The 14,113-nt window shown below is 41.9% G+C and overlaps 1 protein-coding gene across 1 annotated transcript; it reads right to left on the reverse strand.

Annotated features, from left to right (window-relative positions):
• Positions 1–10,946: 10,946 nt before the first annotated feature.
• six3a (SIX homeobox 3a) lies at positions 10,947–13,903 on the reverse strand (the record flags this gene model as incomplete). Its single annotated transcript, XM_084562501.1, has 2 exons — positions 12,975–13,903; positions 10,947–11,139 (listed from the first exon to the last, which is right to left on the reverse strand). The coding sequence occupies exons 1-2, from the start codon at positions 13,664–13,666 to the stop codon at positions 10,947–10,949; spliced, it is 885 nt and encodes a 294-aa protein (XP_084418627.1). The 5' UTR covers positions 13,667–13,903.
• Between the last annotated feature and the right edge of the window lie 210 nt (positions 13,904–14,113).

Here is a 14,113-nt window from a genome sequence, read left to right on the forward strand (position 1 = left end):
CGCGAGTACAAAACTAAGCCTAAAAAAAGCAGTCCAAAAAAATAAATAAAAAAAATAGGATGCATGGTGCTCAGAAACAGAAGACACAAGGAAAAGGTGGCACAAGGAAGTGATGATAAAAAATAAAACATGTGGGCTATAAAAACACACTAGCCTGTATCAACACATAATCACATTCATTCGCGTTCCAACCTTTATTTATACAGGGTGGACCATTAATTATTGTTTACTCTCTTTTGCATAACTGCTATACGTGCATGGTGAAATAAAAACGGTGCAGTAAAGCAAACATAAGACAAAATAATAAGACACAAAAGCTAACAATGAAAAGGCACCAATGTGGCTTTGGTTGACAGCTGTTAATCTCACCCAGGTATTACAAAAAGCCTTAAGCTATATTCGTCTGAATATTGGTATCTCAGTCTCAGTCATTATGTTGTTTATTACTGATTTCTCCACGTTTCAAGAATACTGTTTTGCTTACGTTAGGTTAAAGCAGTATTTTATGTATTTTGAGTTGGGCTCATAATTTCAGTAAAATTCACTTAAATGCATTTTAAATCCGTGTCCTTGATCTGTTTGTGTTTGAGTCACCCTGAAAAATGAGACCAACAAAACTACAGCTTCCTCGTTTCCTCTCTCTGTTTTCTATCCCCCATCCTCCTCCCCTTCCCCCATATGTCTTATTCTTCCTGATAACTTACACTAGACTGGTTCCCAAGCTGTGGACTCCTCTTGTTGTCATATTTTTTCTCACCCACAGCAGTGGCAGCTGCTTGAAGTCTCTTTTGCTTTGTTGCCGTTAACTTGCTGCTTGATTAGCTTCTCGGCTGCACTTCAAACGCTCCTGGGTTTCAGCCAAAGCAATTTTGTAGTGAGAAATGCAGAAAACATGCCACGGGTATAATTTCACTACGCCATAAGAGGTAGGCATAGAGGGAAGGGGCTATGTGTCAGTGACCTTAAAGCTTCTGTATACACCATTTGTAATTTATTGTACACTTGACTTGACACACACACGTGTAACTACTGGAATGGATCTGGAAGCCATGAATGGCATTAGCAGCTTGAATGGACAACGGGAAATGTTATCTGTGCTGCAGAGAGAACGTATGAAAGCATACTCGAATAGTTTCACATGTAATGCATTCTTAGTGGGAGCATGCAAATGCTGTCACTCTATTGTTTTCATTCCTCTGCTCAGTCACTCTGAAAGTTGTCATGTCATTTATAAAACAGTGATCTCATGATGACCCCTTGTGGTTAAGGTGTTCTTTGCATGTCATTGTTTAGAAAAAAAAAAAATTCATATTAATGCTTCAATGAATTATTATTATTATTATTATTTTCAGTTTTAAAGCAGTAAATATCATTTCCAAAATTTAAAGGCACAGTGGTGATGAAGAGTGGTGACCCATTATGATAACTGCACAAATAACCAAGGTTGTCATGGTGATAATGGTGTTAAATTAACTTAGTTATTAGTAACGGGCAGTCTGACCCAATCCCACAGGTGCATTTAAAGGCCACTTCAGGGAATAGTGTTATCATGATGTAGATTATCATATCACTATGTGATGGCATAATATATAAGGGTTTAAATTATCACATATTGAGTCTAATATTGTTATTAGCAAAATAACAATAACAAAACTTTACAATTACAATTTACAATTTAACAGAATACATACATCTTCATAATAAAATGATGATGACTTGTTTTGTAGCAATTTAATTTTTGCAATTAATAACTTTAATAACGCCAAAAGTTGCACTTCCTACGCACCGGCCTGAATGAGAGGCTAATTCATGTTTCTGTATTTAATATAAACTTTTTTTTTTTTAAATATCATGACAATAATTTTATTGCAGTCTGATGCCGAATTCTGCAAAGAATGTGGAAATGTTTACATGCTGAATAGAAACACCAAAGCAGAATGGAAGATATCCTCAGCCAAACAATCCTTCCTTAGCCTTTCCATGTGCTGGTGTAGTTTTAGCGTGAGCACTTGCAGTGTGGACAGAGTTTGCTCTGGTGAATGGATCACTAGATGGCAGTGTAACATAATGAGACAGCTACATAGCCTCCAATGACATGGAGAGGGTCTATAGCCGCACAAGGAGTGTGTGCGGGAATATGTCCCTGTGTGTGTATTTATACACATACATATGGTTGTACTCTGCGTGCATGTGACATTTAAATGAATGTGAGGAAGTGTTATCTTAATCCCAGAACAAACACAATCTGGGGTCTCACTCATCTCTCCTCCTTGGGGCTTTATAGGCTACCAGTACGCTGCAGAGGATTACATCAGGCAAATCAAAAGAGTGCACATTTGCACATTGCCCACTGACATTGTCACACCAAGAACAGACACCACTGAGTTAAGCCAATTGACCATTTACACAGCTCTCAGCCGCTCCCTTTGCCCTCTCTCAATTCCTTCCAACAGTTCGCATTCAATTTTGATTGTGTGTGAGTGTGTGCGTGCATGTGTATGAGGAGATACTGATAAAAAAAAACAAGATATGATGAAACAAAGTATTTTTTAGCTCAGCATTCAATTATTTATGTAGTTTAAAATATTGTTTTAACTTCTCTGTCTTTGTTCAAATACTTGATATGTATAATTCTCCTGGAAAACATGTGTGATATATATAATCCTTACTTTATGTTGGCTGGTGTTCCTGTGTAATTTATTTATGTACATATAGTATAAACCCCGTCACTGAATAGCTTGGCAACATTCTTGAGCTGAACTGAAACATCTGAACTTCAGTAACATTGTGAACTTGTGAGGCTGCTTTGACCTGCAACTGGTCCTCCGTCATCCACCTCCACAGACATACATTTAGTTCTCTGAGCTCTGAATGCTCGGCTGTGTTTTAGTCCCCCTCTCTGGCTCTTATGGGAGCTATGCAGCTGCTGCTGCTTGCTGAACTGGACGAGGCTGGTGTATGCGTCAATAATGCATGGTTTTGGAGGCCACCTCGGGACAGAGGCCGTTTTTAAATAGGGTGCTATAAAGATGCTCCACGACTGACTCATGTACAGGAACCTATTAAAAATAGAAAAAGTGGTCAGACAAAACTGCCAGGTTCATTTGAGAGCCCCCGGAGCCCTGAGCCAGTTATTAACTAGCAAAGTACATGTTATATGCACCTCTTAAGTAGACGCTCTCGTAGAGAGTGGATTGTGAAGACTGAATTTGAAACAGGAATTTCATTAAAGTTTCTTTCTTTTTTCCAGATGGTTAATCTCCATCCAAGAGTAGCTGTGACAAGTAAAACCTTTCAGTTGGATAAAAGGAGCAGAATATGTGGAGGGAGGTTATAAATGGGAAATTTAAAATGAGGAACTTCTCATATAGTATTGAGGTATAATCGTTTGGTACAGAGTGCTTGTTTGTTTGCTTGTGTTTGTGTATTCTATTAATGTAGTCATCCTGAAATTAATATTATATGGACTTTTCTACGTGCATGCTTTTCAATTTTGAATTTAAACTTCTACAGATCCAAAGTGCATTTTTTACCTGCAGGCTCTATTAGCTAATGTGTCTATGAATGTTAGATGTATCTCCATCTTACTGGTTGAATTGTAAACTGACTCTGCGTACTGACCCCAGACAAAAGTTGCTTATATACTCACGTGAACATGAAATCAGGCTGAAACCGCTTCAGGACATATGAGTGAGTACAAAATGGGCAAATAAAAAAGTTATTACTTATGGCATGTAACACGCCGGCATGCCCTTCTCCTTCTGCAATGATTTAATGGTGGATTGAGGCCTAGTTGCCGTAAGCATTTTACTGTCCATTTACAGTGAAACCTTCTCTGTTGCATGTTCTCTGTCCTCTTCCTCCCCCTGCCCCTGCTCTCCACAATAAGGGAGTTAAACTCTAAAAGGCCGCGCTTCAGCGGACACCATTATCCTCCCCTCCTCACCGCCGCCGCCACCAGTCAGTTTCACTAGCTCTCAAACACACTAGTCAGTCACTTGGCTCCTGGGCGGCCTCCGTAAAACTCTGGGTATCAGTTTTGAAAAATTAAGCAGGGATCAGGGGTTCCATTACACTCTCTGGCGTCTGAATCCCTGATCTAGCACTAAATGGAGGAGCTGGTTCAGTGTTCCAACATCAATTTGACTTTCACGCAATAAAACTTTAATGAAAGCTCCTTGTGCAGTATATGTGGAGGTAGCATGACTTCACGGCCTGCAGTTGTCCCTGTAGTGCAGGCATGTCTGTGTACATCCGTGCGTACGCTGACATTAACTAGAGCACAAGGAAGATTTAACAGAGGAGCAAGAAGTCAGAACTCACACTGAAGAATTGCTTAATCTGGAGAGCACTGGTGGGACAGTTTGTCTTTCTGATGTCGATTGCAGGCAAATGATGCTGTCACTAGTGGGGTTAAACCACTCAAAATACCCTGAGAACATTGGTGGCTCCATTAGCACAGGCTCATGTTGAGCAGTCGACCATTATTCAAACAGAAACACACGAAAGAAGCAACTTGGAAAGACACTATTTGGTCATTTTGATATCACATGACTCCTCTAGATGGCAGTCAAGGAACACGTTTGGCTCCTGCCGGGCTGACCGCTGTCGTCTCACTGTGTGGACTTTCCTTAGGACTTTCTCGGGTCGGTTGGGATCCAGGCTGAACTGCCCTGCAGCTTTGTAAATGGAGGTTAAATTGATAAGAGCACCCAGGCCTCAGTCAGTCTCCGACCTTTTGTCAGTGCATGGCTTCAAACAGAGGTGTGTGTGTTAATGTCACATATTTAAGCATCACTGTGATATATGTGTGCGTGTGTGTGCGTGCGCACGCCAATGTTTATATTAGATCTGGAATAATTTGCTCACATATTATGTAATGAACATAATGATGTTTTCCTTTGGTGTTTTTTATTCAGGAACACCCAATACAGACGGGTAACGTCAATATTCTACGAATTCATGATTAAACAATTGGGGAAATAGGACAAAAGCAGCTGCCAAATTGTGAGACAGGCCGTCCATCAGAAAGAAGACCGAGTGTAGCATTTCGTCTGTGTTTCAGTGTACATAGTGTGATGCAAAGGGCCCTTGGGTGGCTTAAGGCCGATATGTGTTGCAGACCCAGACCCTCGTTTCCGGCCTAAACGCACGGATTTGTCCTGTATTGTCGTCCACTGTATCGTAGTTGGTTAAAGAAAAGGTGGGGCGTATTTGTGAGGTGTCTGGCCACAGCGGGACCGGGTGTCCGTGTCCAGGTTCATTCAGTGCTTTCAGAACCACAGCAAGGCAGGAGCTCCAGCTGACAGACAATAGCCTTCAGCATCAGACCGGGGAACAATCACCAATTCATGGAAGGAAAGGGGGGAGTGAGGAGTGTCGTGTCACCAAAATGTACCAAGTCCGAGGCGGAATCTGTTTTTATTTACAAAACGAGGGAGCACAGAGCTATTTTGAAGGCTGCCAAGAGGAGGCTATGGTGTATTTTATTTACCTTTTTTAAGAATATACAATTACCACAGAGATTTTATACTCTGAGTTAAAGTCATGGCCATTTGTAACCAAACATGACTGAACAAATGGACTGCAGTATGTTACCGCATAATGTGGCGGACCTAATCATTTAGTCTGCTGAAAAACCTCACCCTCCTCTTTTATTTGTGACACATGGTGTGTGTAATGTCTGCATGTTAGCGGCGCGCTTCTCAGTCCGTGCTGTACGGTGCCGTGCCATGCCAAGGAGGCCTGAGAACGGCGGTAGAAAACACAGGTGCTGGGGCTCTATTTAAGCTGCTCAGCCCTCTGTCCACTCGGTGTGCACAAGGCGAGAGATCACAGCCTGCACCCAGCGCCCCACACCCCAACACACACACACACACACTCCATATGTGCTGTGCGTGCAAGGCTATACGCGTGCACCCCGTGCGCGCGCGCGCGCGATGGAGAGGGGGGTGGTCATGTTCGCTTGAGTAAGCGAGATTTGGGTTGCTTTCATGTTATGCTTGTTTTAAAAAGATGAGGCTTGTGCAATGGCCGTCCACACTAATAAGCATTACACTGAGTATTTCTTGACACCCCCCACCACACACACACACACACACACACACCAACACCAACCTGACCGTGGAAGAGAGTATGATCTGCCTCTGTACCTTCATGAAAGCATATACACTGCTGATCCTTGTGTCTTGTGTGACCTCCGAATTATAATTTAATTTAAGGACATTTTCAAACGCACAGCTGTTCTTGGTGTGTATGTGATAAATGGTGCGGGGGTCTGTGTGTGTATTGTGACTGGGTCTGGGGATGATCGGTTGACGTTAAGCAGCAGGTGCATGGCACCTGGCATTGGTTGAATCGCGCTCAACTCACGCACCTAGTTAAACGACACATGTAATCGAAATTAGACATCATTCCAACTGAATTACTTCTTGTTGCATGTTACTGAAATGGTGTAACAGCTTCCTCTGAAATGTGCTCCGGGATAGTTGAGATTTAAAGGTTATGAAAGGTAAACATATGATGTGTCATTCATGGAGACTTTTGGCCTCAACTGCTGCTAATATTCCACATAATAGCCAAACTAGGCAGCTATTCATCTGAAATACAGGATGACCGGTCATATTTATAGAACTATTAAATCACTCTAAATTAGTACTCAGTCAATGTGAATGGCCCTGACTGAGCCTTACCTACTGAAGAAAGGAGAGCAGAGAGTTTAGTCCAAAGGGCCCCGATCATTCCTGCACTGACAGCCGCGCTGGTGAAGCTGTAGGGCAACGGGTGCTGCATGAATACACACCAATAGAAAAGTTGTGTTCAGTTAACCGGTGAAATCCGAGGAAAAACAGGGCAGGGCAAGTATTTCTCACCGCCAAACTGCGGCCTAATAACCCCCCTCCTTCCTCTTGTTCGCTATAGCCAGGTCGACAGCGCCTGCATTAACTCCGGCGTAGAAGATTTTGCAGTCAGGAATGAAGAGAATTGTAAACTCTGACCTCGAAGCGGATCGCGACGCAACCACACGCGAATCAGTGATATTACATTTTCAGAAGAGCATTTGCTTGCGCTTTTCTCCCCTTTAAGACACTTTAAATCACTCCAAATCTGTAAGCCATCAAAGTAGTAATCATCTTTATGTTGTTGACTTCCAGCTTGATGTTCATGATTGCAAATCTTGTTTGACAGGCGCACAGTTTTTTTGCGCAGATAAACGCAGAACAACTTGAGGGTGCGAATAGAGGAAAAAAAACATGGGAGTCTCCCTTGTTGCCTCACATTCTCGTTTACTCTCATGTAAGTATCACACACAGAGATTACTCCTCGCTAAGTTCCTTTGTCTTGTGATCCATATTTGAGTTGACAGATCACGAACAAGAGCTCCCCCACTGTTAATGACCCCAGCCAGCAACAGATAGACTCACACTTCCAGGACTTTTTACCGCTGCTCCTCTGGCCTACATATGTTTTCGGCGAGAACAATCATGTACCTGTTTACACGCGTCTCAATTACTTTGTTAAACATGCTCTAATGGAAAAATCACTATGAAATTTAATTAGTATAGACTCTTGGTGTTTCTCTGGTACCACATAGCGTCCAATTCCTGTAATATTTCTGTAACATATAATTTGCTGGTGCATTTAATGAAATCCATTATGTTTGTAAGTGCAAGAGCTACGGACCGTGAAGGGGTGTTAAAGGCGACTGCAAAGTTTGTGTCTTGAGCTGACTTTTTACAAGCAATTTAAAACTAAAACATCGCTTTTCTTTTTCTTTTTTTTCTTTTTAAAGTTTATGTGCATATTTAAACTGTGTTTTCCAGAGCCGTGAGTTTAATGAACGTAATGTTGCGCAAATGAAACCCATTCATGGCTTGTTTTGTATTCATGAGTCCCTATCTGTCCTTCCATCTCTCAGATATAGCTCTAATCCTCGTGTCCTCCTTTGCCGATAGAAAAAAAAAAATGCTCTTCAGTTTACGATTAATTTAATCTCAATCATAGCCGGGATTTGTCGCAGCCAATAAACTTGTGGAGTGCGTAAATGGAGAGGTGGGGGGCGTATGATAAGGGTCTGGTGGTGCGGCGGTGCCATGGCCCCTCGGTGCTCTTGATAGGGCCTATCGGTCTCCGGCAGGCCGATTTAAGACCCGGAATGGGTTTAAAATATGATACAGATTTACTTGATCGGCGATCGACTGGCAATGAGTGCGGCGGGAGATGGTTTGTTTCAGACAAGCGGGGAGCTGAGCTTTGCGTTTGTCTGCATTATGGCCTCGGTTAATTCAGGATCACAGGCCCATTGAGTCGTATGGCTGAAGCTTTTGACACGCTTGCCTTTGTGTTTTGATTGGTATCCGACTAGGGGAAACTTATGCATGCAGATTGCTTATGCGTATATTTCAGCCGGTGGACTGATAACATTTACGCAGGGGAAAACATAATTCACTGTCACAAGTTCACTAATTATCAACTTTTGTCAAACCGAATCTCAGATTTAGCAGAGTTTTAAAACTGCAACAACACAAATAGTTCCACTTTTTAAATGAGATATGTTGTTGTTTTTTCTAACACCCGTGTCCACAGCTTCGTTTGTAAATAACATAAATTAATTAAATTAACAAATGAAACTAGTCTGCATAGGAACGGTTTTGCAAGGGAATTCGTTTTTGATCTCTAATCTGAATGTTAAATGCCTTCCTCCAGCTTATTTTCGTGCGTATTTACGCACACACACATCGCCCGTGGTAATTCGTATGGAGGGTTTCAGAATTTGCACGAAAGTGCCAAACATCCTGGAAAATATACAAACATCTCTGACACCACAGTTGGCCTAAAGAACCTGTGTTACACTTGTTGGAAAAAGTAAAGTTTGGAAAGGCTGTCTTATTAAAAAAAACTGTTCTGGTTAAAGAACAGGAGGTTTACACTGCTGGTGTCCCCTGCGCAGCTCTTTATGCCAGTCTTCAATTTGTAAAAGTCCTGCGGTCTCGCTGAGCCAAGCTGCAGCCTCTGTCCTACTTTCTGTTGCTAAAGACATGACTGCAGCACTAACAGACTCGACGCGTATCACAGGCTTGCCTGCAGTGTATTTACACGGGGAGATCCTCAACGACTGCTTCTAGGAAACAAATCTTAGTGAAAGTGTTTCTACTAAAACTGTAGTTCACGCAACAGTGTCCTGTAGCAAATCTGCCCTAGTCTGCTGCATAATTGGTTGGGGATTTGGATGGAAAGGGACTGCAGGAGAGAAAGCCTTTTTTTTTGGAGGGGGAAATGGTTCTCGTCCGAGGAAGAAAAGCTCTTTTCAGGGGCCACAATGGGAGATTGGGACAGGGGAGGAGTCCCATCGTGATTAGCCCATTTAATGGCGCGTTTACTTAATTTCTGTATTCACTAGCAACGGTAAACAAAAGGGGAAATAGCACTCACATTTTTAAGTGCTGCATGACGTTGACGTTTGCCAGAATTTGTATACAGTCATATAGTGCGATTTTACCTACACCACATAGGTTTGAAGCAGAGGTGAAATAAGAAAATAAGAATGTATGTTTTGTTCTGGAAAATAGACTCAGCGTAACAGCCAACAGCGTAAGGTGGAGGCACAGTAAAAGACAGCAATTTAACAGCAGTTGGATAAAATAAGCCTTGAGTTCCTTAGTGGTCTGGAAATAAAACCGAAATCATTTTAAGTTAGGTCAGCCCCCTGACTGCATAACCTGCTCCGGGGAAACGCATAAGCCACGATGAGCACTAATGCTTCCACAATCCAATAATAACCCAATATGAACATGTGTTTAGCCACTTATCACTGTCCTTATCCGTAATCGGATGGAAAGACAGACATCATGCAAAGAGTTATAGCAAATTGAACAGTGCGTTTCATTTAGAGACGCATGGTACACAATAACCACGCAAGAGAAAAACATTGATAGTGCAATGTAAATAAGCGTTCTGAGCGACCCTGGGGCGGCAGAGAAGAGAGGGAAGAGAGGGGACCCGGTACTCTTGACTGAATGTTGTAATCAACTGTTTAGGTTTTCAGATCGTTTTTGGGTCCGTATGCCAATAGCAACCCACCACAAAACAGTCAAAAGCAACAAAAACGCCTGCAGCACTTCAGTTGTAAGTTTTGACAAATATTTTATGTAGGAACACCAAGTCAAGAAAAGTGAGGAAGGGATAGAAAAGAGGATGACACGGGGGGAGAGCAATAATTATGTACAAGCATATTTCTACACGTATAATACAGAAAGGGAGAATGATCGCATTATTTGAGATATACATAATTCAATATAAAATTTTGAAAATAAAAATAAAAATCTGATACAGTCATAAACGGTTCCGTTCGACAATTTTTTTTTTTTTTTTTGACCATGTACCCCACACAGGCAGTGACAGAAGTGTATTAAAAAAGGTGCTTACGACTTAAAATGATTGTCTGATGAACACAAAGTAAAAACAGGATTGCATCTTGTCTGCGTGGCGGCTGCTTCACCGTCATCATCATCATCATCATCATCACTTGGACTAAAACCGGAGATGGGGGCGAAAAGTGCGACGAAGACGCCAAGACGATCTGTTTTTATTCCCTCTGATCGATGTTCCTGATGGAAAATCTTGCACTCAGGTTATTTTTCCCTGATTACAAAATGAAAAAAGAAAAAAAAAAAAAAAAAAAAAAAAAAACATCATGCAAGTAGTCTAGTAGTGGTGGTGGTGGTGTGGGGGTATGAAGAGGAGGGGGAGGCGTGGGTCCTTTGAAAGCGCTTTTTAATAAAAAAAAAAAAGACGTGCTTTTATCTCTTTTTTATTTTAATATTTATATCAATCGGTCCTTTTTTCATCCGCGATATTTCATAAGTCTTTTTTTCTTCCTCTCAGGTCCATTTTCCCTGTAAATATTTCTCTTTTTGTTTGTTTTGTGTGTGTTTTTTTCCTCCGTATCATACATCGCACTCCGAGTCACTGGATGTGACGGACAGGATGGACGTCCCAGTATCAACTCTCTCTGTCATACTGGAAACGCTGGTGGTGGGACTGGCCGCGGTCGAAGGCGACTCTGCCGAGCTGTGAGGGGTGAGACCGGCCTCTGAGAGGGACCTCATACCGCTCGGTCCTATTGCTTGGTGCTGGAGCCTGGAGAAGAAAAGAGGCGAGGAGGGGAGGGGGGAAAAGGAAAAAAAAATTGAGAGAAATGGCAATTAGACCTGAGAATGTCCCCCTTCCCCTCCTCCTCCTGCAAAATAGGGGTTCAAACTCGCCTTTCTTTCCCCCTGCCGGCCCCAGCCATGCATGCATGCTTTTATCAAATAGCCAGCTTTCAGGGGACAAAACACAGCACTATTTAGACTACCAAATGTTGGAAGAAACGTAATGAGTTTTTTTTTTTTTTATTTAGTTTTTGTTGCAAAAGTAGACTGATGAACGCGCAAGTCAGCAATCTGGGAATTATCTGTTATGTGAGCACAGAATAGATGTGACTTGGTGCCACTGAAAAAGCAGTTTAATGACATTTTACATCTGTGATTATTTTGTATTTTTTATTCTTATTTTAGTCACTACATTTGCTCAGCTTTTAGTACTATTAGTATATTTTTAGTTCTGCACACACTCATTTATCCAAAGTCCAGAGACTGCTCCCACTAAACCAGATTATTATTGTTTTTTTAAAAATAAAATATAGCCCTCAGTACAAATGCAAATATCGTGAGGGTTTTCCACAGATGTGTTTCAGGGTGAAGTGCATGAATGAGTGACGTCGAGATCCAGGTTACTCCAATCATCCTAAATGTTTATCTCCAATCCACTCATGATAATAACTCCATCACGGCGGGATAATGTCAGTCTGGAAATATATCTATTCATTTAGCAAAAAGATTAGAATAGTGTTCATATGGCTTAGTAGTCTCCGAGGTATTTTCTAATCAATTATAGCATTTTGAACGGAATGATACCACACTTAATGTTATGAATACAGCCGATGTCTCCAAATGCCCTTTTAATACGCGTGCCCATTTTGGTCAAGTAATATCAATAATATCTCTGTTATCCTTTCAGATCATCGTTCTTTTCAACACTACTAAGCAACATTTGACGTTAAAACGATAAATGCACCATAGCACTCGACAAATGTAGCCACCATACTCTCTGTGTAACTTAAATAAGTCATTGGGAGCAAACACAAAAATATTTAAAATTATTTGCAAAACATGGCAATTCCAAATATATTTAAAGGCACAGATGAAACTATTTAACTCTTGGATAAATGTAGCATATTTGTTAGAATATATTTTATTGACTAAAAATAAATCATAAGATTGTTTACCTTATTCTAACACATATAATTTTTGTAATATAAATAAGTGAAGTCTAAATAGCTAGTGTTAATATATAATATAAACTCTTTTACTGCATTTAATACAGTACTTTCACTCTTACGGAGAACATAAACAAGAGGTTTCAGTTAAAAAACAACAGTGCGCACTGATCGCCTCTACAGTCCCCTACAGCTTAATAGCAAGTCTAGTTTGTGATTGTATTTTATTATTGTTGTGAATTATTAGGACACAAGTCTACTACATTTGTAGTGTTTCCTTTTTTTTATTTTTTATTTTTTTATCTGATAATTGCCCAATCTGTTTAAAATACAGCCAAATTATTAATCCGCTAAAACTGTTTTTAAAGTTCTTCTATTTAATAAAAATAAATATATTTTCTATATTTAAGATAGCTGGGTACATTAACAAGAGCACAGCTCATGATGTTTATCCGCGTTTCACTTCATAACAAACATGTCGCCGCAGAGTACTCCCTCCACCTGACAGACACACTTGTCTTTTTCCTAGATACTCTCTATCCGCTTGTGTAACTACGCGTTTATTGAAATTGTGTCTTTTCTTTTTAAGTGTATACATTTTAGACAAGCGTTAGTACATATTTTAGTTTTGACAGTATGCTTAAAAATCACCAACCTGTTTTTGGCCGCTGCAGCTCTGTCTCGTTGCCTCCGGTTTTTAAACCAGTTTCCGACCTGTGTAGGAGTGAGTCCTGTGGCTTGAGCCAGTTCCCTTTTCTTGCTGGGATTTGGATATGGGTCCTGAAGGTACCACTCCCTCAGCAGGCTCCGTGTCCGCTCTTTGAAACAGTGCGTCTTCTGCTCGCCGTCCCAGATGGTCCGAGGCAGCGGAAACTTCTTCCGCACCCGGTACTTATCGACAGGTCCGAGGGGACGACCGCGGAGCTTCTCGGCCTCCTGGTAGTGAGCTTCCAGCCACATAGCTTGCAGTTTGCCGTGCGAATCCTTGGTGAACTTGTGGTTCTCCAGGATGTGGTAGAGGTCTCTGAAATTCCCCGTGTGGAACGCCACCACGGCGCGGGCGCGCAGGATGGACTCGTGCTTGTTGATCGCTTCACAAGCTCCCGGAGCCACAGGCAAGGACCAGAGGAAGCGGCCCAGCCGTTCGATGTCCCCGGTCTCCTCCAGCGTCTCGCAGACGCTTGCCACCTGCTCCGGGGAGAAGTTGAGGGTCGGTAGCTGAAACATGGACAAGTCTTCTGGAGACCTGGTGGTGGGAGCGCTGTTCGCCAGGAGCAGAGGGCGATCAGCGAAGTTTGGCAGGAAGAAATGGGAGGGATAAAGCTCTAAAGGGGATCTGAAAACCATGGAAATGACCTGAGAGAGAAAGAAAATTATCGAGAAAAAGGAAAAACCGAAAAATACGGCCAGTAAAAAAGATTGAATGATTCAATGGCTATCGCCTAATGACACCAGCCTCATAATATCTCCCCCCTAAATCCGCCGTTGAGTGTAGCATTGAAACATTTTGTTTCCCTTTTCTATTGGTCTTCTTGGTGTCGTTGTAGCGTTGTCATGGCAGCCCTGCCAATCACTGTCAAGCGTGCCAATCATTAGCCAGTACGTAGCGCGAGGCTTTCACCACTCGTGCAGCACGCACAGGGGGTTATCAGAGTCTCCGATCTCCACAGCAACCCTCCCACCGCACCGCGCGCATCAGGCACAAGCCAATGCTCGCCTATCTGCTGAATGGAATGAGCAATTAGAGGGTGGAATATTATTGCGATCTTAACGAGGCTCGTTAAAGCTAAAGAA

This window comes from Chelon labrosus (assembly GCF_963514085.1).
Source record: "Chelon labrosus genome assembly, chromosome: 15".
NCBI lineage: Eukaryota > Metazoa > Chordata > Actinopteri > Mugiliformes > Mugilidae > Chelon > Chelon labrosus.